The sequence below is a fragment of the Brienomyrus brachyistius genome, chromosome 10 (assembly GCF_023856365.1).
Source record: "Brienomyrus brachyistius isolate T26 chromosome 10, BBRACH_0.4, whole genome shotgun sequence".
NCBI lineage: Eukaryota > Metazoa > Chordata > Actinopteri > Osteoglossiformes > Mormyridae > Brienomyrus > Brienomyrus brachyistius.
The window spans coordinates 12,707,250-12,732,601 of record NC_064542.1 but is presented as its reverse complement, the minus strand read 5'-3'; the positions used below and the strand labels follow the sequence as shown (position 1 = coordinate 12,732,601).

The following is a 25,352-nucleotide window of genomic DNA, read 5'->3' as shown; positions in this document are numbered from 1 at the left end:
CGAGACGTGCCCTTGACTCTTGCACTACCCCACTGTGTGTGTCTTAGGCTCCATCTGGGCGGGTCTCCTAGTCTGTGCCCTCTTTCACCTGGAAGTTTTATGGTGTGTGTGTGTGTGTGTGTGTGTGTGAGAGAGAGGATCTCCTACTAAGCATTCTTCCTTACCTGGGGCTGCCAGCATATGTTTGCAGGGGCCGTGGGTATATCATTTAATTAGGCTGCTTGGCCAATCAGGGGGTGTGAGGGTATACCATTTAATTGGGCTGCTTGGCCAGTCATGGGGCATGTGGGTATACCATTTAATTGGGCTGCTTGGCCAATCATGGAGCGTGTGGGTATACCATTTAATTGGGCTGCTTGGCCAATCATGGGGCGTGTGGGTATACCATTTAATTTGACTGCTTGGCCAATCAGGGGCCGTGCGTATACCATTTAATTGGGCTGCTTTGCTAATCGGGGGCGTGTGGGTATTCCGTTTAATTGGGCTGCTTGGCCAATCAGGGATCATGTGGGTGTATCATTTTAATTGGGCTGCTTCACTAATCAGGGGGCGTGTGGGTATTCCATTTAATTGGGCTGCTTGGCCAATCAGGGGGCGTGTGGATGTATCATTTAATTGGGCTGCTTAGGCAATCAGGGGCTGTGTAGGTGTTCCCTTTAAGTCACGCTTTCTGGGCCCCCGCTGACCTGAATGCCTCTCACTTCTCAGCCTGGTAATGAGGAGCGAGCTCCACCTGATCCAGGGCAGGAGGGGGGCAGCGTGGGCTGAGGGGGGACATGCCCTGGAATAAACTTGTGCCCGTGGAGGGAGCCTGAAGCTAGCTGGCTGGATGGATGAGCCCCCAGTCGCTGTACTCCACCCAGTACAGCCCAGTGTGCTTCCTCATGGTGGTAGCCATGGCGTTTGTCACTAGCTTGTTGACAGAGAGCTATCCAGTGAAGCACAGCTATTGTTTTGTCCCCCCTTGGGCGGGGATGGGGGTGCGTATTTGGCATCGGCACCTCACAAGGACTGTCAGGGCTTGGCCAGTGTTGGCAGTGAGTGACGCCGCTGCTCCAGGACCACACACAGAGTGTAAAATGGCTCTGCGGTGGTTAGGCTGTGAACTGGCAGTGATCGTCATCGGCTGTCTTCAGGTCTTCATCGGCACCTGTCGGCCTGGGTGCAGCCTTATAGGCATCCATACTGCCGCCAGTTCAGTCTTATGGATTCATTTGATATTGTGCTCCACACAACAAACTACAGAGAAACAGCTGAAGCACATTTGCATTCAAAGCATGTGGACTTCCTGGACATCGCACAATGGCCTCCATCTATTAACCGAAGTGCACACGCAGTTCACACACACAACATTCGCTTCCAAGCTTCCTCCCCTGGAACAGAAGATCCCAGCAGGCAGGCGCTGTGGTCGGACCCTGGTGAGGTCTGGGGCAAGGCATGTGGGCCTGTGTCACTGGGGGTAGGGGGAGAGAGAGAGAGACGTACACATACCCGGGAGCCCTGGGCAGTTTCTGGTGCGTAACAAACTGCAGTGCGCTCACTGGACTCTGAAGGAGCTCTTTATGTGAACAGCAGGAGCACAGAGAGGAGAAAGGCCTTATGGGTCGAAAAATAAACAAGTTCTGTTAAACAAGTGTAACCATTTAAGAGAGAAAAACACACAGCTAATTTTTTGTTTTTATTACATCCACCCATCCATCCACCTATCCATCAGTTTGCAGAGCACAAGGCAGGAACATCCAGGAAGGGACAATTAATAAACAAACAAACAAATAAATATAGACAAATACATAATAACAATAACAATAATAATAATAATAATTGATAATCGGTTTGGAATGTACTCCAGATCTCAGTCAGATCAGTCACATTAGATCTTGCCAGAAAAACATTTTGCAAGACATCTGGCGAGACGTTCAGACCATAATGAGGATCAGCGACTCACTGTGTACTAATAGTACATCGCATGAGACTGAACTGGCACGGTAAAAATGAAAAGATCTCTGCAATAAACTGCTGTGATTAAGCTTAATGATAAAATAATTTGTCTGTGTAAAAGTTTATATATTTTCTTTTTCCAGTAAGAGAAAGAGAGAATTTAAAGGGGCTCTGGGACATATACCATCTCTGTTATGTCTGGTCAGGCGAGCAGGGAATACGGAGCTGGGAATCAGGAAGGAGGAAGATGATGAATCAGGAGCTCAGGGTTTATTCAGGAGAACAGGCAGACAAGGAACCACACGGCAAACAACGTCAACGCCAGTTCTATGGAAACGTACTCGAACGCGGACTGAAATACGCAGGACCAGCCGGAAATAACACGAAGCAGCTGTTAACAATCAGGGTCTCACACGAGGTAAATGAGGGGGCGTGGCACACGGGAGGATTGGACAAGCAGATCGTGACAAGCTTACTAAGAATTTGAAACATATTACTGTCATGACCACCAACCCCCCCCCCCCCCCCCGCCATGTAAAATGTGAAGAATGACCTGTGCTGCACTGTAGTGCTGTGGAGGCTGTAAGCAGATCATAGCACCGAGGTTTGAGGTTTATCAAGTTTGACCCCCCCCCCCCCCCCCCAACCACCACCTTGATTTTTCATGACCTGGAAATTAATCGATTATCATCAGGACACTCATTACCTTAGTGTGTTTTCCCATAAGGTGCCTTCCTACTGGTATTGACAGATCTGTGTGTGTATCTATGTGTGTGTGTGTGTGTGTGTGTGTGTGTGTCACAGCCAGAATAAGCACCTTTGCCATGTGTAAATGTCTCACAGATGCATCACATCAGGGATCATTTGTTCCTCCTCTCCCCTCTCGCAGCAGAGGTGTCAGATTCATTGTTACGCAGCAAACATGCTCCCCCGCGTCCTGTTCCTCATGAGCCGCCCTACATCATTAAGACTCCAGACAAATTACTCGCTGTTTTACTGTTATTTATGTATTTTGCAGGCCGGTCTCTCATCATATGCATGGCTTTCGTTTTGCACTTTTTTTTCCTTAGGTCAGTATTTTCGGAAACGATGTTTTTCAGCGTCGCGTAATGTAACAACAGAAGTTACACACAAGTGCAATCTTCTGTTCAGATGTCCCCCTTCCTTTTTATAGCATCGATTTATGGCTGATGAAAATTAATTCCATGAGAAGGAGAAAAGTCTTCCGTACCTTACAGCGGCGAAAACTCAAAGATTCACACAGTACCATGCTTGGGCTTGAATGATGCAGACAGCAGTGTATCACCTGCTGTAGCCTATAGGGTGCACTAGTGCAGGAACAGACTGGGCTATGCTCGTCGTAATGTATGATCACTGCCGACTGTGGAAGTGTTGTAGGTGCTTCATGAGTTTTAGGCGTCTCCCAAGAAGGGCTCAAGCATTTTATTAGGAAATGTAGCAGACTGGCAACAGTTTCTTATTTTTTTTGAAAAATGTCTACACAAGCCCTTATTGTCCAGTTATAAAAGCAAAGGAAGTTGCATTCCCTGCTAGTGTATTTTGAAGAAAACAGGCAAAGAAATATCTTGGGCCATTGTAATCTGAGGGGTACCACAGGGTTATGTATTGGGCCCAATCAATTTTCTGATATACAAGACACACCTATAACAGAATTGTAGAATGAATTCCAGGATCAATGCAAAGTGTTTGTGGAAGTGAGAATGTACAGTACAGGTACAGTTTGCTTTTGAGAGATTTGGGCATTAATGTTGAAGTACTTAAGAAATACACACAGGATTAGGGAAATGCTGAGACATTTCTGTATATGTGTAGGATTTAGGTCCAGTAAAGTCACACTGAGGCAATGAACAGGTAAGATCTCACATAGAATATTGCAAGTAACTTCGGTGACCCTGCTTCAAAGAGCAACTGGGGTGATGATAGGTTTTACATGACTGTGAGGTATGGACCAGTAACAAGCACAGAGTCTTCTCAAGCACAGGTGACCCGGTGCAAATCTGGTCAAACTATATGAGCTCTTAAGGGGAACAGTGGCCTGTACTACGAAGCAGGGTTACTGGCTTATCAGGGTAACTTGTTGAATTTAAGGTAGTCTGGGCAAAATGTAAGTGAACAAATATGAAGTCCAGTTAACTGTGGTACCTTAAATCCGACAAATTACCACAATTCGTAGTACAGGCCACAGATGAGATCAGCCTAGGGTAATGAGGGTTTGGAATGATCCGCCTGATTGAGTAGGTCAGGCAAAGCCTTTACAACGGCCGAGACAGGCAAGAGTTTACTATCACTTAGAGATAAATCCGTGGAGGGCAGCCTGAACAGACTCCTCTATTTCTAATGTTCCTGCTGCATATTTTTCCCACTTAGGCTGACACACTGTTTGTGGTGTCTTTAGGAGAACTTAGAAATCAAAGTGGGTGTGTTGATGCTACGAACTGGTGGAGTTTATGTGTTGTCTCTGCCCTGCCATTGTGAGATTCTTCTTTTTGTTTGTACTTCTTACATTGTTCCTTCCGCACACTGTTCATTCCTGGCCTTTTCAGCAATTCCACCCCTTGCACTCTGGGCCTCTGTCCTTCCCATCCTTCCCCACTTATCTATCACTTCATTTTGTCTCACATGTGGCTTCTAGAATTTCTCTCTAAAATAGTCTTCTTGGCTCATTGGGGCTGGTGCAGTCTTGCCAAAGTGTTTATAGATCCAGTGAAGACATGGGAGCAGATGTCGGCCAGATCAATACAGAGCACACCGCCCTCCCCCCGCAATGCAGAACACACCCCCTGCAGTACAGGGCACATTCCCTGCAGTATAGGCCACACCCCCTGCAGTATAGGGCACGCCCCTTGAAGTATAGGGCACACCCCTTGCAGTATAGGGCACACTGCTTGCAGTATAGGACACACGCCCTGCAGTATAGGGCACACCCCTTGCAATATAGGGCACAGTGCTTGCAGTATAGGGCACACCCCTTGCAGTATAGGGCACACCCCTTGCAGTATAGGGCACACGCCCTGCAGTATAGGGCACACCCCTTGAAGTATAGGGCACATACCCTTTGCAGTATAGGGCACACCCCTTGCAGTATAGGGCACACTGCTTGCAGTATAGGACACACGCCCTGCAGTATAGGGCACACCCCTTGCAGTATAGGGCACAGTGCTTGCAGTATAGGACACACGCCCTGCAGTATAGGGCACACCCCTTGAAGTATAGGGAACATGCCCTTTGCAGTATAGGGCACACCCCTTGCAGTATAGGGCACATACCCTTTGCAGTATAGGGCACACCCTTTGCAGTATAGTCCACACCCCCTGCAGTACAGGGCACACCCCCTGCAGTATAGGGCACACCCCCTGCAGTATAGGACACACCCCTTGAAGTATAGGGCACATACCCTTTGCAGTATAGGGCACACCCCTTGCAGTATAGTCCACACCCCCTGCAGTACAGGGCACACCCCCTGCAGTATAGGGCACACCCCCTGCAGTACAGGGCACACCCCTTGCAGTATAGGACACACGCCCTGCAGTATAGGGCACACCCCTTGCAGTATAGGGCACATGCCCTTTGCAGTATAGGGCACACCCCTTGCAGTATAGGGCACATGCCCTTTGCAGTATAGGGCACACCCTTTGCAGTATAGGGCACACCCCCTGCAGTACAGGGCACACCCCCTACAGTATAGGACACCCCCCCTGCAGTATAGGGCACACCCCCTGCAGTACAGGGCACCCCTTCTGCTGATTATCATTTCTTCTATGTAGTCTTACACACTCATTTACATTTTCTTGCTCTTACATCATATGTCTTGCCATAGAATGTGAAGTATGTCACAGGACATAAGCTGGCTTTCTGCCAGCTTTCTGTAGAATATCCCTTTATGCAAGTGTGAGCTGCACACGGAAGGTTGGCACGCAGGACCACGGAACATGGGAGCTGCTTTAGATCAGGTTGCGGGGGTGGGGATATTGTGGGGGTGGTGGTGGGGGGTTTGATATGAGTGCAAGGGAGCTGGGGAACATGACAGAGGAGCAAACAAACAAATCAGTTATGGGAAGAAGGAGAAATCAAACAGGGAGTCGGGGACGTGGGTGAGCAGTGTGCGGGAGGTGGGGTAGGCGCTGGTGCTAGCATGCTGGGAGCCGCGGAGAACACCTATATCGATTCACAAAACAAGGAACAGGTGAAATGAATGAGCAGATGCTCAGCTACCTGGCTACGGCGAGCACACCGCCTTACAGTGAGCGAGCACACTGCCTTACAGTGAGCTGCACGGCGAGCACACCGCCTTACAGTGAGCGACACGGCGAGCACACCGCCTTACAGTGAGCGAGCACACTGCCTTACAGTGAGCTGCACGGCGAGCACACCGCCTTACAGTGAGCGACACGGCGAGCACACCGCCTTACAGTGAGCTAGCACACCGCCTTACAGTGAGCGACATGGCGAGCACACCGCCTTACAGTGAGCTGCACGGCGAGCACACCGCCTTACAGTGAGCGAGCACACCGCCTTACAGTGAGCGAGCACACCGCCTTACAGTGAGCGACATGGCGAGCACACCGCCTTACAGTGAGCTGCACGGCGAGCACACCGCCTTACAGTGAGCTAGCACACCGCCTTACAGTGAGCTGCACGGCGAGCACACTGCCTTACAGTGAGCGAGCACACTGCCTTACAGCTGCACAGTGTGTTGTTTTTTAAAAAATATGTGACTCTTGGTTAAAAGTATCTTTCGGTTAAACGTCTCATTTTCCTTCATCTCGAAATCCTTGCTGCTTAGATTTCCTCCCCCACAGCCGGTTCGTTTTTCCGTCTTTCTTCCTCCCTCTCTGCATGCACACACACACGCACGCACACACACACGCACGCACACACACACACACACACACACACACACGCGACACCCTGACCTTCAGCCCACAGCTGTACACACTCGCAGAGGAGAGGAAAGAGAGCTCGTTCGAACACGACAGCAGTGCAGGCTCCCCGATCGCTCTCTCACACACCTACACGCGCGGGCCTACACATGCGCACATACACGCATATACGCACGCACACATACATGCACATATATGCCCTCACTCAGTGTTCTGCATTAAATCTGTAATTGATTTTTCACTGGTATTGGCGTGCAGCTTGGTTTGAAGGTGCGTGTGCACACACACACACACACACACACACACAGACACACACACACGGGCTCCTGCACCCTGCATTTCCTTGTGTTTTTCTGGGTGTGTGGTGCCATCCTGATGCTGCAGGACCAGGGTGGCAGCCGAGCCCCGATCTCTGGTGGCTGCTGAGATTTCCCAGAGTTCAAGGCGTTAGCCTCACTGTTAACCTTCTGACCAATCAGCATCTGCTGTTTACTCCAAATGAAAACATGACTACAGTACGTGTCCCTAAAAAATAACCAGCATTTTAATTAGATTTGTATTACATGGATATTACCTACTACTATACCAAAACCCTATAACTATTATTTTTTACATACTCTATAATTACTTTATATATTGTGCCTTTTGATGGGATAGGACCCCATTGTAGGTATACCCAGCCTTGTGCCCAAAGTTTTGGGGATAGGATCCAATCCCCTGTGACCCTGCATAGGACAAGCGGGCATGGAAAATGGATGGATAGTTTACATATCAATAATTTATAGAATTTTCATCTGACATTTTTAAGTAAATTAATTGTTATTTTACCTCCAAATACATTTTCAAAGGTACAACAGCCGGTTCCGCGTTATCCTTAATCCTTGCCCTTCTTGCTGCTTCGTTAATCTCTCACAGTTTAAGCCAGGCATCATTCCGTCTCTTGCAGTCAGCGTGCCGACGTGGGGCTGAGCGTGGTGTTAATCTGCTCCCGAGAGCATGCTGGCAAAAGGAGCTGACGTGAGCCAGGCCTCCAGACGGAAGGTTTGCGTCCACAGGCATCTGACGCCTCGTGATGTGCGACTGTAGCAGATGACGGGTGGCGTCATGTCCCACCGAGGCTGTGCTTCGCTTCGGAGAGCGAGAGGCTCATGGGGAAAACAGAGGAGACTCTTTCCCTGCCTCAGCGGGACCCAACTGGTCATGTGATGGAAATTTCCTGTGGCACACTGACCCAGTGGTACAGTTCCTTGGCTCTCCCCTCGCATCGCCTCTTTGCTGAGTGCTGTGGATTCAGCTGGTACCATATAAGGCCTGAGCTGAAAGGTGATTGGCCCTCCAGGGAGCCCCCTCTTCTGTCACTCACTGATTTAAAACATAACATTGGCTAATGACAAGGTTGGCCCCTCTGTAAGAATTATGGCCTCTCTTATGCCCCCCACCTGAAAAAAACGCCTAGAATCTGCCCCTTGGGTTCAGAGTAAAGCAGGGCGTGATGCAGGTCCCATTCACCAGTTACTGTGGGCACTTCTGAAACAGCAGGGTGATGTCATCGCGCTCTTTAATGAGGGAGTGTGTGTGAGACTCGGACAGCGATTTGTGCATGAACGCAGCGAGCCCCACATTTCTGATATATTAATATTATACATACACTAAATACTGAACCAGAGGTGATAAACATTCACCTTTCTCATTCATTATTCATAATCAGGCCCTAATTAAAAGCTTGCCTGGGTGGGGGCAGTGCCCCCCCCCCCCCAGTACTTCCTGCTGCAGCCCGTTAAACACCATACTGTATACTCTTCCCTCCCCCACCACCTCCCTCCCTCTCTCTCCTTCTCTGTTGCTCTTCCTCCTCGGTCTCCGAGGGAGTCTCTCTCGCACGGCAGTGATGAAATCCTAGCTTTTGCCTTCTCTCAGAGGTCTCACTGAGCCAGTGGCCTGCCTCTTGGCATCACAGTGACACCGTAACAGTGTTGCAACATCGATATAATAATACAGAAGTGTTTCGGAAGGATTTCGTTAAAGTAGCATAATAATAAGTAGTTATGTATCTATGGGTACCACAAAACCGCATCATTAACCTCAATATTCACTCATCCATCTATGATAACTGATTATCGTAGGCTGCAGCGAGCCCAGTGATTGCCCCAGGATGCGGGGGGTGCCCTGGATAAGATGCCTGTGTCCGCACACACAATAGGCAATTTAGAGACACCGGTTCACGCACCTGTATCTTTTTGGATTGCGGGAAGAAAAAAAGAGTAGCTGAAGGAAAATCATGTGAATGAGGAGAATATGCAAATACTACACACAGCACTGAGGTCGGACTGGAAGTCAAAGCCCTACCCACGGGGTGCCCCCATGTGGCAGCTTCAGGTATAAATGCCAATAATGTTACAGCATCGGCCTGAGCTCATGCCGTCATCGGGGGTGGCGTTGCAGGCGCTGAATGGAGGAGCAGCTATTCGACAGCAGTGAAAATTGGAGGGAAGAACCGTCACTGGCTTATCTGTTCCCGCATGTGTGTTTGCCATTTGTATCCTCCACGGCTGCGGTGCGGGAATGGGAGTCGTGCGAAAGCACAGAGACCGGCCCGCTGTGGTTTGGTTGCCGTCTGAGATCGATTCAGGCTGATTTTTTCAAATCGCAGGTGGTTTTTTCGGCTTAAGTGACCCGTCTGGGCCACCGAGCCATGCTCATCTCTGCCTGGCCAGCTACCACGCTGGGTGCTTTTTGATAGCGGTTGGATTTGCCTTGTGTTCCCGTAGCACGGCTGAGGCTGCCAGGTGATCCGAGGGCTTTACTTTGGCAGGCAAGTTGGGCCTGATAGGGGGAAACTTAATAGGTGATGCAGAGCTGATGCTTCTGTAGCATTTATTTTGGTGCTTTTTTATAGGATAATAACACATGCTGGCTTAAATTAGAGGGGGTGGGTCCAAGCAACTAGAGGAGATGGGGCCAAGAGATCTGATTGGTTGGTCCCACCTCCTCTAGTTGCTTGAATCCACCTCCTCTATAGTCTGATTGGTTATCTCGCTGAACCAATTATTTTTTCATAGAATATTTGAATATTTTCATAAGTAAAACTCCCATGAACTTTTCTGGGCAGCAGGTGTATAATTAGCCAGCTCGGGGTATCACCAGAAGGTTGCTTGTTCACGTCCTATGAGGAGATTATACCTGTGCGTCTGGTTCGACTCGCTGTGTACGCACCCAATGGCTAACTAGCGCCTCTGCAGTCATTCTGTCAAATATGAAATTGGAAGAGTTGCATGCTATTCTTGGCTGCAATGGGTAGCAGTGTTGCCTTGCACCCCCAGGGCCGGGGGTTCAAATCTGACCCTTGCTGCGTGTGTGTGTGTGTGTGTGTGGCATTTGCATATTCTCTACTTGTAGCACTGAAAAGGTTCCTACTGCAGTCCAAAGACGTACAGTTAGGGGCTGTTCAAATTGCCCGTAGGATTAGATTGTGTGTGCAAGAGTGCATGTCTGAATGTGAGCCCTGTGCTGGACTGCCATCCCTGTCCTGGGCATCCACCTGCCTCTTTCCCATTGCTTCCTGCGCCCCCTGCTGGAAGACGAATGGTAGTGTGACTGCCAGAAGGCAGGGCAGTAGAAGGAAGGTGTTTACAGCAAACTCAGATCAGGTGATCATCCTTAAACAAAAGGAATGAATGAGGATGTTATAGATATAAAGACCCATAATGGAAGGAGAACTGTAAATGCGGTTGGCGGTTTCATCATTCGATCAACCGGTGTCAGGGTGTTCAAACGTACCCATGTACCAATCTCTGCACTCGACATCCATTTACAGCCAATCCCACGAGATCCCACGTGTCACAGTGACATAACGGGTCGTGTTATGATAGGTACAAAACAGTCACATTCGTCATTTGCCCGACTTGACATTGGAAAAAAAAAATCTGTATTTAGTTAATCTGCACCTTATGAACTTGAATGCACTGCTGTTTAAATAACAATCTGTTCCTTATTTACCTCTGGAGTGTGTCAAACCCAAATCACATATAATTACTAGCTGTGCACCAGCGATGTCTCTCGTTAGATCTTGGCATGTGATAATTTAACCTGTTATTATGAGCGATGTTCAAAAACAGCTGCATGTTCATGAGAACATCACCCAGGGCTTTGAAACCAGTTGAAACGGGGCCAGCTGTCCGTAAGCGATTTGGGCAAAATATGTGCGTTATTTCCAGAGGCCTGCAGGATCGATCCTGGTCCTGTCCATGATTTTACACGCATATATGTCACTAATATTTCCACCGTATCTATCTTTGCTTCATCAGAGGTTCGACTCATTCTGGATTCCTGGGCTGTGATTATATGTCATCTGATTAAGTGAATTTTCACGTATGTTTGTACTGTAATAGTAGTACCAGGTACAGAATTGTCTCTCTGTGTTTTGGGTGGCAGGTGGGATGCTCATGTGTTGTCGGTAAAATCATACCGACACGGTGCTAATGAGCTGTACTTAATATAATGTTAATTGTTCTGGCAATGTACTGTATACATCAGAAACCCTAGACGTCAGATGCACACTGACACCTAGTGGGAAATAAAAAATAAATAAAAGCACTTCATTTCTGATCTTTTTTTTTTTGCAGAGACTTGACTCAGTTTGAAAGACTGGGTGGCCCAAAGGTTTGAAATGGAATCTTTGGTGTGTTTGAGTTTTCTTGTGTGTTTGGAGATGGGATTTGCAGACCATTTTCAGATTTAGGGCCTTAGTATGCAGAGGAATTGGATTTGACTGTTTTGGTTTGGGCCTCCGTTTGAAAGTTTATTATAATAATTGCATTGGAAGTGTAGATAAGTCTTTAAAATAGGAATTAGCATGCATTCACAGGGAATTTCTGCAATAGGTCCCTTATATTGATAGCTAAATGACTAAATCCTATAACCAGAGTGCTGATGTTTTATTGAAGAGCTGATTACCCCAAAGCTCCAGATCGCCCCCTAGTGGTCACCCAGGAGGTGTTACTGCAACAGCAAGCCAAAGGTGATTGGCATGAACTCTACATCCACCCTCTTCCTGTCCTGTGGGATTGTTTTATTTTCCCTTTTAGATGCTGGATAAACTTTTATAGGTCACAAGTCCAGATGACAAATATAACTCCATGTTCTTTGGGCAAATGTGTATCCGGGGCCCCAGCTGTAGTGCCCTCTAACAAGCTGCTTAACCCGAATCACTCCAGTGAGAAATCCGGGTCTAAAAATGGATAAACATCCCAAACTAAGTAAATCCTTTATCACCTAAGCAGTACAGGGTAAATGGTGTTAGCTTGCAGCGTATACTAGGAAGCTTACGGTACAAGGTGGGGAACGCATTGGCTGGGATGCGAGTCCATCACATCAAACACTCACACACTGTGGAGCGATTCGGAGACTCCCATTTACTCAGCAGCATGCTTTGGGACTGTGGTAGGAAGCAGGGCAGCACTGAAGGGGGCGGCACACAGACTTCTCACACAGTGGAAGTCAAACCTCCCTAAACCTGCAGTTATCATATTGCCACGTTCCCTACGATGACAAAGCCACCCTGTGACTTTATTGTTGGTCTTGATTCCTCATGTTGAGTATCTGCCCTCTGAGGGCGACATTCTGCCTACCTGTTCATTTTTTTTTGTGCCCACCTTAGTCTCACTTTTAGCCTGATTATTATTACTGCTATTATTGTTGTTATCATTCTATTCATTTCATGCATTATTGTTTGTTGTTTCGTGAGCCGAGTTGCACATTATGGCGTCCTGTCCCTGTTGTAGCTTGTCTTGGTTCCTGTGAGCTGAACCGTGTCATGTGTGCATGTACACGTGTGTTTGTGTGTGTCGTGGTACCCTCGGGTGCGTGGCGTCCGAGCTGCATGCTTTCACACGGACTGTGTTCAGCACCATTAACTTGCACTGTGGAGTCTCAGCAGAGGACTCTAAGTTCTAATTAATTAATTGATCCCCCCCCAATTTAGCTATTGATTGAATGAGTCAGACAATGCAAATGACTCGACAGTAAGCTTTTGAAGGCAAATTTTGGCTTCAGTTAAAGTTAATTTATGTTAAGTTATATTTATGATCACAAGGCAATTAATAAAGGTGCTTCTAAAAATATTTTTGCCCCTAAGATGAATAATGTAGTCAGTGCTCTTGTTAATGATTTCGTTAATCACTGATTACTTGTTGAATAGAGCCCATAACAACTCATCTAAATTAAGTTTAGTGGTGTAATGTGTAATGTGTTAAGGTTTGTTTCATTAAGATTACATTAATATTAAATACAGTTGTAACAGATTTATGATGATAACAAATTTGGCTTAACATTACTGCAGAAGTAATCCAATAATTTGCTCAATGTAATGATTTATATTTTGTGACTCTGTCAAAGTCATAATGAATTTATTATCCGAGCTGAAACAGAAATCAGGACAGGGGATCCGAATTGTGTACAGTCCACTGGTGTCTAAGGTCACATTGGCACCACCAGATTGTAGAAATTGCACCTTACTGCAGTGGTTCTCAAACTCGGTCCTCGGGTCCCACTGCCCTGTTTGTTTTCCTGCTATCTCTGCCCCACACACAAGTCCCAGCTGTCTTTCAGCTTCTGATTGACTGAACACACCTGATCCAGGTAATCAGCAGTGTGTAGGGCAGGGATAGCTGGAAAACAAGCAGGGCAGTGGGGCCTCAGGACCGAGTTTGAGAACCATTGCCTTACTGGATGACAACGTGGAATGGTGAATATCTGGTGCTGCATGGTTTCATGCAAAGGTTGTTGGTTCGAGTCTCTCTTTTTTCTAACTTGAGTCGCATTGTCTCTGTTGTTGCAACTTCCAGTGTTAGTGTGAGTTGACGTGGTTTTTGCCGGTACACTGAAGGCAATGCCGTGATTAATGTAGGATCTTGCAAATGGCATGCAGATGACCGTGTTACTGGCTGATAGACTGTTGATGGCAGCTGAATTCGGTGCCTGTGTGCAATGGTTGACGTGACCGACGGCAGCGGCAGGGGACAGTGAGTTTTAGAAGTGGCCGGGACAGGATCTAGATGAGAAGTGGGAGGCCTGGGCTTGGCTGGGGTTCAAATCAGTGGGTCACAGGTCACATCTGGAGCCTGGTGAATAATTCACATGAGTGTTAATGAACCCATGCATTGTCGCGTGTTCATGGTGATTAATCATACCATGCATAGGCTGGGAAATTGAAAGATTTTCCGAACCATGATGTCATGACAACATGACATGTCTCTGAGTACGTTGTTACATATTATTTAACACTCACGTGCAGAACCGCACACATACACGTACACATTCATAAATCCTGGGTTCCCCATTTCTTTCTCTTGTATTTGTTTCAGACTTTTTATCTTCTTCATGTTCCCCTTACTGGTGATGTCAGTTGCCTAGCAACCAAGCTATCAGAGCCTATTGTTTCCATGGCAATGTGGCTGGCGCATCATGTATAGAACAGAGATAGGGACAGAGAGAACCAGGAAGAAAGAAAGACAGAGAAGGAAGGACATGACAAGGATGATGGGATAGGAGAAGCACTAAAAATAAAGGAAAGCAGACATAAGGCAGAGATCTAGACAGTAATAGAGAGAAGAAACAGAGCCAGACAGGAAAACACTGGAAGAGATATAAACAGGAAATAATGAGCAGAGGAGAGGAAAGATGCAGGAAACAAAGAAAAGGAGCCAGAGGGGAAAGGTAGGGGAAATAGGGAAGAGGAGCAGAGTCAGAGAGGAAACGGAGAAAAGGAGCAGAGTCAGAGAGGAAAGACGGGGGAAATAGGGAAGAGGAGCAGAGTCAGAGAGGAAACGGAGAAAAGGAGCAGAGTCAGAGAGGAAAGACGGGGGAAATAGGGAAGAGGAGCAGAGTCAGAGAGGAAACGGAGAAAAGGAGCAGAGTCAGAGAGGAAAGACGGGGGAAATAGGGAAGAGGAGCAGAGTCAGAGAGGAAACGGAGAAAAGGAACAGAGTCAGAGAGGAAAGACGGGGGAAATAGGGAAGAGGAGCAGAGTCAGAGAGAAAGACGGGGGAAATAGGGAAGACGAGCAGAGTCAGAGAGGAAAGACGGGGGAAATAGGGAAGAGGAGCAGAGTCAGAGAGAAAGACGGGGGAAATAGGGAAGAGGAGCAGAGTCAGAGAGGAAAGACGGGGGAAATAGGGAAGAGGAGCAGAGTCAGAGAGGAAACAGAGAAAAGGAGCAGAGTCAGAGAGGAAAGATGGGGGAAATAGGGAAGAGGAGCAGAGTCAGAGAGGAAATGGAGAAAAGGAGCAGAGTCAGAGAGGAAAGACGGGGGAAATAGGGAAGAGGAGCAGAGTCAGAGAGGAAACGGAGAAAAGGAGCAGAGTCAGAGAGGAAAGACGGGGGAAATAGGGAAGAGGAGCAGAGTCAGAGAGAAAGACGGGGGAAATAGGGAAGAGGAGCAGAGTCAGAGAGGAAAGACGGGGGAAATAGGGAAGAGGAGCAGAGTCAGAGAGAAAGACGGGGGAAATAGGGAAGAGGAGCAGAGTCAGAGAGGAAAGACGGGGGAAATAGGGAAGAGGAGCAGAGTCTGAGAGGAAACAGAGAAAAGGAGCAGAGTCAGAGAGGAAAGATGGGGGAAATAGGGAAGAGGAGCAGAGTCAGAGAGGAAATGGAGAAAAGGAGCAGAGTCAGAGAGGAAAGACGGGGGAAATAGGGAAGAGGAGCAGAGTCAGAGAGGAAACGGAGAAAAGGAGCAGAGTCAGAGAGAAAAGACGGGGGAAATAGGGAAGAGGAGCAGAGTCAGAGAGAAAGACGGGGGAAATAGGGAAGAGGAGCAGAGTCAGAGAGGAAAGACGGGGGAAATAGGGAAGAGGAGCAGAGTCAGAGAGAAAGACGGGGGAAATAGGGAAGAGGAGCAGAGTCAGAGAGGAAAGACGGGGGAAATAGGGAAGAGGAGCAGAGTCTGAGAGGAAACAGAGAAAAGGAGCAGAGTCAGAGAGGAAAGATGGGGGAAATAGGGAAGAGGAGCAGAGTCAGAGAGGAAATGGAGAAAAGGAGCAGAGTCAGAGAGGAAAGACGGGGGAAATAGGGAAGAGGAGCAGAGTCAGAGAGGAAACGGAGAAAAGGAGCAGAGTCAGAGAGAAAAGACGGGGGAAATAGGGAAGAGGAGCAGAGTCAGAGAGGATAGACGGGGGAAATAGGGAAGAGGAGCAGAGTCAGAGAGGAAAGACAGGGGAAATAGGGAAGAGGAGCAGAGTCAGAGAGGAAAGACGGGGGAAATAGGGAAGAGGAGCAGAGTCAGAGAGGAAATGGAGAAAAGGAGCAGAGTCAGAGAGGAAAGACGGGGGAAATAGGGAAGAGGAGCAGAGTCAGAGAGGAAACGGAGAAAAGGAGCAGAGTCAGAGAGGAAAGACGGGGGAAATAGGGAAGAGGAGCAGAGTCAGAGAGAAAATGGAGAAAAGGAGCAGAGCCAGAGAGGAAACGGAGAAAAGGAGCAGAGTCAGAGGGGAAGGACGGGGAAAATAGGGAAGAGGAGCAGAGTCAGAGAGGAAGCGGAGAAAAGGAGCAGAGTCAGAGAGGAAAGACGGGGGAAATAGGGAAGAGGAGCAGAGTCAGAGAGGAAACGGAGAAAAGGAGCAGAGTCAGAGAGGAAAGACGGGGGAAATAGGGAAGAGGAGCAGAGTCAGAGAGGAAATGGAGAAAAGGAGCAGAGTCAGAGAGGAAACAGAGAAAAGGAGCAGAGTCAGAGGGGAAGGACGGGGAAAATAGGGAAGAGGAGCAGAGTCAGAGAGGAAGCGGAGAAAAGGAGCAGAGTCAGAGAGGAAAGACAGGGGAAATAGGGAAGAGGAGCAGAGTCAGAAAGGAAATGGAGAAAAGGAGCAGAGTCAGAGAGGAAAGACATGGAAGCGGAGCAGAGTCAGAGATAAAACACCAAGAAAAGGAGCAGACCCAGAGAGGAAAGATGGGGAAGAAGAGCAGAGTCGGAGCGGGAAGACAGGGAAGAGTCATAGAGGGAAGAGGGAAAAGGAACAGAAGTCTTTAGGAAATGGGAAAATTAGTAGAGGCTGAACGGACACACAGAGTATGATGTAATGATCTAGATACAAAACACACGGCAAAGGAGCTAGACAATAAGTGGGATTGTGTCAAAACACTCTTTCAAACTTTAACATGATTATTTCAACACCTGGCTTCAGTGTCATAATAATCACTGAGCCCCCACAATAAGATACAGCATGTGTTTGCCAGTGCATCAGCTGGGAAATCCCCATAATATTAATGGAGAACTGTTTTTTTTCTGAATAAATATTTTCCAGTTTTTCACCCGCTGTGTAATTTCTAGTTACAGTTATTATTTACATCACACGTGTAGGTGGGGTGATGACAATAATTATAATTTGCACTAAAAGCTAAGTTATAACGGTAATTTTCTTTCTGTTGAAAACATACAGGTTCCTGTGCTGCTAGCTGCCTCTTAATCTCTTTATGGGACCCCTTTAGTGATCCGACTCCCCCCCCCCACCCTGTTACCACCCCCCCCATTAGCTTTCCCCTTCCAGGAAGGATCCTCTGTCTCTTTAACCCCTACCAAAGCCCCCCTACACAGTATAATTGTGGAGGGAATGCATTTCCGTTTTGCTTACCTTCCTTCCCTCCCCACACGTCCCTTTGTGCTGCTCGGGTCATGCGATAGTGTGCCCCCCCCTTCGGGCCTGCGTATGTCTGGCTGGGTTCTGAATTTTAAGCAGCCTCACTGCCTCTCGAGGTCAGCCTGCTGGGTGTCTGTGCACATGACTGTCCTTTACCCTCTCCCTTCTTGTGTGTGCGTGCATGCGCTTCTGACATTTGCATTTCTGCATGCTCAGCTGTCCAATGGCGTGTCGGTCCCCTGCACATTTGTGTGTACAAGTGCGCATTGTTTATGATGCACCCATTAGACATAATAAGCAAAATTTTTATATATTTAGTATACATTAATAACAAACATATGATAATATCACTACAATCAGTGTTATTATCATGTAATGATTGTTATTCACGTATATGAAATATTTTAAGGTACGTTAAAGTAATGTTAAATTATACTTACACGGTGCTTATGGATGTTCTACGAGGTATGAATGCATTATGAAGGTACAGTGATTGCTCTATACATGCATTATAAAGGCATTATGAAAGGACAGTGATCGCTCTACACATGCATTATAAAGGCATTATGAAGGTACAGTGATTGCTCTACACATGCGTTATAAAGGCATTATGAAGGGACAGTGATCGCTCTACATGTGCATTATAAAGGCATTATGAAGGTACAGTGATTGCTCTACACATGCATTATAAAGGCATTATGAAGGTGTAGTTAATTTTAACGAGCTACCACATTTGCTATTTGATTTTCAGGTAATATTTAGATATGTTAATAAACAGTAATATTAACTCCACACCACTACTTCACCAATAACTGGAAAATATTTAGTTTTCCAAAAACTTCCAATAATCATATTTGTATTCCTGTACAAAAACATTAACTGAAATGCCAATATCGCAGCCGATTTGGGCTTCTCTGCCTCCCCGCCCAACCCCTTGTGTGTTCAGGCTCCTCTGACTTGTGTTTGGCATGCAGTCAAGCTTGCCGGCTTATTTGAGAGTCAGGGGACCAGTAAACATGACTGACACTGATTTCATTCAGCCAAAATAGTTGTTTGCCATTTGAATGAATGAAGTGTGAAAGCAATTGTTTACGCACCTGTTATTTCCGACAGTCACCGCTGCATTAAGGGAGGCTGAATGGGCCAAGAATGACACATGTGAAATATATTTTGGCATATGAGCAGCAGGAAAATCGCTTTTAATATTCTGCAAGTTTTTGGCATTGCCGTTCGAGTCTTTGTTTTATAGGTTGACTTTAATTGAGACCGTGCGTGAATTAAATGCCTCTAGCTTGTGCACTCTTTAGAGTATTTTGACAAAAGGAAATAATTCTTTTTTTGTTCATGATGATTTTTTCAAGGCACATTGTGTTGCTTGCTTCTTAAAAAGAAACATCGGCCGAATGAACTCATGAAAGGGAACCTACTAAAATGTAATTTTACACCGGTGTTGTCCATGTGATTCCTTGGATTGGTAGCATCCTCATCTAGATGGTTATACGAGTACTTTTAGAATTTTAGGTATTTTAAATATAAAATATTATAAACATGAAATTGATTCTTTTTTTCTGGGAGGATGTTGCATCGTATTTCAGTGCTGTGATGTCATCCCGAAAGGTGGAAAACTTTGGAATATGCATTATTATGTATAAATCAGCTCTGGGGGAAGTGAAGAGACCAGAGCAACATTTTTTGTTTTACTCATTTCTCGGTTTATGGGTGAGTGTCTGTGGATAATATATATTTTTTGCAAACTGAAGCCTGGTTCTTCCCTGTTCCTCATTGATGAAGGGCTTCTTCCTTGCTTTATGAGACTTCAATCCTGCTTCTAGGAGCCCGTTACAAGCTGTCCTAGCAGTGCACTTCACAAATGCCCTTTAATGGTTCCCGTTCCTTTTGAAGGTCACTTGATGTCATCCTACGATTCATGAGAAACTGTTGGATAAGCTGTCTTTCATCTCTGGCATTAGACAGTTGCTTCTGCCCCCTTCCTGCTGGTGTTTGCTTGTTCCCAGTGTCTCCTGCTTCACCTTCTTCTTGTTTACTGCTCTTAGAAATTCTGAACATGGAAGCAACCTGCTGCCCATTTAGCCTTCTGCCAGCAAAACCAGGATTAAACCTGGATTTAAAAATGCAGTTTAAAAAAAATATATATAGTTATCGCCTATTTTTTCCAGAGCTGTACATACACATGTACATACAATACATACAGCATTATTGTGGCCCACAAATAGGTCCCATCCACCATATTAGTAGTAAAGGTAAAAGCGGTAAAGTTCTATAACATACATTCTTCTCAGGCCGCTTAGGGCACAAGACTGAGACTCATTCAGGATAGGATGCTAGTTCACTGCAGGGCGCATACTCTCAATTTTCTGTTCAATTAATTACTGTTTGTGTAAATTCAACAGTATTGTTGAGCTTTAAGGTCTCCGACTATTTTATTTGCTGTATGTCAGAATAAAGTACTTGTCCATGGGGCCTTTCCACTTTCAGAAGATATTAACAGATTTAGATGCCCAAGGTTTGCTCTCTTATCAGTCCTCGCCATTTGCAGGTTCATAAGACATTTACTATCAGACTTGGCAGTCTACCTGACTCTCTGTTGCAAGTTCGGTGCCCTCATTTCACTACAGAGTTGTTTTAGCCCCTCAGCACTGATGATTATCCGTTTCGGTTTGGACCCGTTCTCGCGGTAATTAAAAATCTCAGCGGCCTCTAGCTGCCTGCAAGTGTAAATGATGCAGCATATAGCGCGTCTTCTAGTAACCTGTAATCCAGCTCCAGGATGTAAGCATGCAGTACTGTTTACCAAGATGAAGTACCTCAGTACAACACAGGTCGCTGCTGAGCTGGCAGTGCCGGGCAGTCTAGTTATGCAAGTAGACTGTATGTTTAATTAATATAATGGAAATGTTTCTTGTGACTGCGGTCCACTTGAAACAAACATAATAAGTATCATTCATCCTGATTTCGTATTATAGGCGTTATTTTATAATAATGTTTCGCAGTTTACTGTTAATAGAACAGCTTGCCAAAATTAGACTGCCTATGTAATAATTTCTACGACGTTTCTACGACAGCCGATAGAAATGTGTTCTGGGGTCTTGACTCTGTTTTAAATGGGCGCTAGGTGGCGGTGTTTTCATGCATTTTGTTCCATTTCGTTTCTAGCCGTCTTATGCGGGGTCTGCAACGTTATCGGCATAGCTCAATAATTAGACTCTTTAGACTGAAGATAAGACAGAGCGACAAGGGCAAAGCAGAAGAAATTGTTCCAAGAGTTTCCGTCAAGCAACCATTCTTTCAGGGAAGTAAGTGTCATGAATCGCTCGGTTTTATTTTATGGCAGGTTATTCAGCAGCATATGGGTCTCAGTGTGTGTGTGACTAGCTGCTTGACTTAGTGCATGTTACGTATGTATGCGACGACTTCCATGCGGGACATCTAGCATGTTTTACGTAAACGAGGTTTTAAAAAGGGACGCGTCGTCCGGGTTCTCCTTTTAGGACAAGCTTGAGAAAGTTTTATGGCTGTTAAATTACTTGCTTCTTTTTACTTTTTATTTTCATTTTTAAAATATCTTCTTTATTCCCCCCCCCCCTTTTTTTTCGCTCCGCTCGCCCTCTAGGGTCGAAAGCCCATATTTGATTGCCCATTGGTTCTGCACATTCCACCTGTCACTTCTTTAGAGAGAGAAAGAGAGAGGCTGAATGTGTTTGTGTGTGTAGGGGAGAGAGGGGGGAGCAGTGCAAAGCTTTTGCCCAAGCGTATGATGTGCAATCATAGAATTAAAAGTAGGCCTATTCATACATGATCAATATGTGAACATCTATTGTGAACATCTGTTTTTCGGATTTGTGCAATATTTAGTTTTTTTTTCATCGCCGATAAGAGGAAGCACTACATACATGTTTAGTACAATAAGGATCCGGATACCGGGGAGAAGAGAAGCTGTCGCATTTATCCACACTAAATAACCGGCGGTAGCCCCCTTTCGCGCTGTCACCAGCTTCGGGGGGCTTGGCGGCGTGCGATTGTAGTTGGGTCTGGCATCCTTCTCATGTCTCCGCCTGAGAGGAATATAAAGTGCTTCTCTCCGGTGATGTGCCAGTGTAAGGTCGTCTGTAGTAACCGGACCCTGTCGCTCATGTTCGGCTGCAAGGTAAGAAGGGAGCGTTGATATAAAACCCCTCCGGTATCCGGTGTTTGTAAAGGCGGAGGGTTGTTGATCAGAGGGGTCGTGGATAGTCGGGATACAAAAATCAGTGGAAGGATCGTTTGTAAGAATGTGTTAGGGATACGGGAACGCCGTAACAGGGGAGGGATGTCTGAATGGGAAGGAGCGTGCAACGATGAATGGAAAAAGCAAGCGGGTGAGATTATATGAGACGCTTCTTCATAGAATGTCGTTCTCTTTGAACCGGGATGTTGGTTTTTCTTTTTGCAGTTTAGTTGCGGGACATACGTTGCGTTTGTCTCACGTTCATTTGTTTATTTTTTCGCCTTAATCCAGTTTTGTTTCCTAATGCTTCTTTCCAGCCCAATGAAGGGATTCGAGTCAGTGGCACTGTGCGCAGAATAATTTACGCAAAGGCCGAGAAGTAGCGTTTATTATTACAACTCAAGGCAAGATTGCGGTCATATGCGGATATATTCGTGCTTTAAACACAATGTGTGGTATATATGTACAGATCGTTTCATGCGAGATGTTCACTGTCATTTTCACGCGTTTGGAACCCTGGAAGTAAGAGGTAACTGGGAGAGAGGGTCAACCTAGAGAGAAAAGAAAATTAATTGGGCATTTGCAACAGATATCTATGTGTGCACTTAATGCACTTTTGTGTGGAACGGGCCTTGTAAAAACCAGGTTTTTAGTAATATGTTCCTCCGTCTGGCACTTGAGAAAAGATCAAATTAGGGGGAAACAATTGTACAAGTGAAATTTAGTGTACAGGAACAATTAAAGAACGATTTTCTTCAGTTGAAAGTGGGAAAGCGATAAAAAAACTATTAACTAGGCATGATGGGTTAGTTAAATGAGATCACTTTGTGTATGTCGAATCCTTAGATTCTTGGCTTTTTATGAAATTGTCTTCATTTTCTCTCGCTTTATTTTTAGTTGCATGAATGAGTACATTTCTGACTGCTGCACAATCTTGGCCATGTAATAGGCGGCATGTTTCGGATGCAGGTAAAGGGAGACATTCAGGGACAGTGGTAAAGTGAGTGAGGGTCATATGGCTATGGGTGTTTTCCCTGTACCACAGCTTTATTCATCAATGATGATGACCTGTATAATACATACAAGTTCCACAAAAACAAACAAAAAAAACATTGTCTTCCAATAAGAAGTGATGTAACCAAGATCAGCATGGATGGATGAGAGTGATGGCTGCTATTTGCAGGAGAATCGCAGTAGCTGGGCTGTATAAATAGTTTAAATCAGCAGTGTCGGGCAGAGGGAGCTCTCCGGAGTGTCTCTTAGAGCAGCGGCCTTATCGCGAGCTCATTAGCAGTACGAACATGATCGTGTTTTACCATAAATCATGGATCTGTATCTCTGTCTCCCTGTTCAGAAGCTTGAAAGTCACAGATTCCTCATGTGGTCGTTTTAAGGCATCATAAAATGGACTTTTTGTTGTTGAATGAGAGTTCTGATGAATAACCTTTTGTATTAATTGGTAATAGCATTGGACTGTCTTTGAATCCTGCTTCCATAAATAGCGTAGTTTATAAGTGGCAATGCCAGTTGAAAAAAATCCTGGAAATGTAAGTAATATCATAATTGCATAATTTTAACATCTAAATTCACAATTTATTTACAGTTGCAGACTTCCGGCTTCCATATATTACCAAATATGGAGTGTGTTGTGCGCACTGTATTACCAAATATGGAATGGCAAGTAAATTGCTGGGAATGTTTACAGTTGTGCAAAGCATGACACTTCACCCTCATGCACTGCGTGTCTTCACAAATTACACGCTTTACATATGAATAGGAAATTAGCTGCTCTCGTGTGACGCAGCCACATTTCATCACTTGAATCCCATTGACAATCTTTAGAAAGATTTAAAAAATTGCTGCCCGTAAACATTCCTGTAGCAGGTGTACAAATTTGCTGGAGACTTACTCAAAAAAAATGTTCTATAATTGCTCCCAGAAGGGCTTCGACAAATACGGGGTTCTGGAATCTGAATATTTATGAAATCAGCATATTTAATCTTTTTCTGTTAAGTCGCAGGAATGTCAGCAAAAATGTATCTTAGGCTTCTGAATTCTGAGTTTGACCAGTTGGGTTTTGAATAAAACATAAAGTGTGCGCATCCCTGTAATTTCATAAAATGTGACACCCAGAAGCTGAATACTTTCACAAAGCACTTCAGATGACTGCCTGTGTGTTCATGCCTTCATGCCCAATTCATTCATTTCAGTTTAGTCAGTCCAGGTGCCTCAGGGGTAGACAGTTCATTGCCAGCCTGGCTGATTGCTTTCTTTACACATGTCCCTAGCAGAGCGAGCAGTTACCGGATGAATGGTGCATCTCTGCTCCCATGATGGAATGGTGCCATCATTTCCCTACCACTGCAGTCACTATGCAGGAAATAAAGATTGGGTTGAACTCATGGATGGAAAATTCTAGCCTGGATTTCTGCACCTTGGCTACTGGAGTGTGGTCTTCTGAGTGAAGGTGCTGATAACAACATTAAACGTGTCTGTGACCTCAAGGACTGGCTGGTAAACTTAGCTGCAGACGTAGCCCATGCAGATTCAATATAGATTGAGTCTTGTTTCCCTGGAGGATTGTGGGAAAGAACTGATGTCACAATAGAGGTCTTTTTTACTGCTAGAAGTGTCGAAAACATGGGTCATCATTCAAAAACAATTGAAGACTTTGTCTAATATTTCAGAACTGTCTCTGACATCCATCCATTCATCATCATTCGACCTCTTATCTGGTACAGGGTCATGGAGCTCCTGGAGTGTGTCCCACAAAGCACAGGGCACTCACTGACTCACTGACTCAGTCACTCAGTCCCTCACTCACTCAGTCCCTCATTCAGTCCGTCAGTCCCTTCCTCACTCACTCACTCACTGACTCACTCACTGACTCACTCACTGACTCACTCACTCAGTCCCTCACTCACTCACTCACTCACTCACTCAGTCCCTCACTCACTCACTCACTCACTCACTCACTCAATCCCTCACTCATTCACTTACTCACTCAGTCATACCTTATGAGCAATTTGGAGCCATTATAATACCACCTGTTTGTAAGGTTTGGGAAGAAGTTGGGGTGCCTTGAGAATGCCTATACCATCACTTTTCAAATCTGGCCTACTATTCCAAATCCATCCCTTGTTTTCAGTTCTCCCAGGTAGTTAGTTTAATGATTACTGATTCTGATTGGCTGCAGAGGCTTCAAACCCAGGCTGGAAAATCAGCAGTGCTTGGACCTTGAGAACCATAGGACCTTGGCCTATGCGAAAACAGGAAAAACGTGCAAATTTCACTCGTACATCTGAGGGCATGGATCTGATCCACAGCCCTGCAGGTAGGAGGCTACAGTGAAAACCGCCGAGTCACCACTCTGAGAAATTATGCTAACTTTAATTAGAATTTGTAATTAGTGACCGAGGCCAAGGTAGAACTGCAGGCAAGATGTCTTTTCACACTGCAAGAGCTCAGAGTTGAATTCAGCTTCAGCACTACAGGTGTTAAGCAGGAATGTCTTCTTGGTATTTGTGTTGTGTGTGCAGATTCAATGGACTGCCAATACACTGGGAATATATTACAAGTACGTACAACAGAAAACATAGATATCATTTTTGATGCCACATTGCACACTGCAGTTTGACCCATAGTTTGCGTAACCATTTCAGT

At 45.8% G+C, this 25,352-nt stretch overlaps 1 protein-coding gene across 5 annotated transcripts in view; it reads left to right on the top strand.

Annotated features, from left to right (window-relative positions):
• Nucleotides 1–25,352, top strand: part of LOC125750049 (disks large homolog 4-like) — an 83,514-nt gene that overhangs the window by 9,955 nt on the left and 48,207 nt on the right. For 2 of the 5 annotated variants that reach the window (XM_049027319.1, XM_049027316.1), the window contains exon 1: nucleotides 21,209–21,629. The exons of 1 other annotated variant lie outside the window; for it this stretch is intronic. In XM_049027319.1, coding sequence (XP_048883276.1) covers nucleotides 21,528–21,629 — 102 coding nt within the window. In that variant the 5' untranslated portion in view covers nucleotides 21,209–21,527. Of the gene's footprint in view, nucleotides 1–20,638; nucleotides 20,779–21,207; nucleotides 21,630–25,352 lie in introns of those variants that run through there. 2 more of the 5 variants (XM_049027321.1, XM_049027318.1) reach the window with 2 other exon arrangements.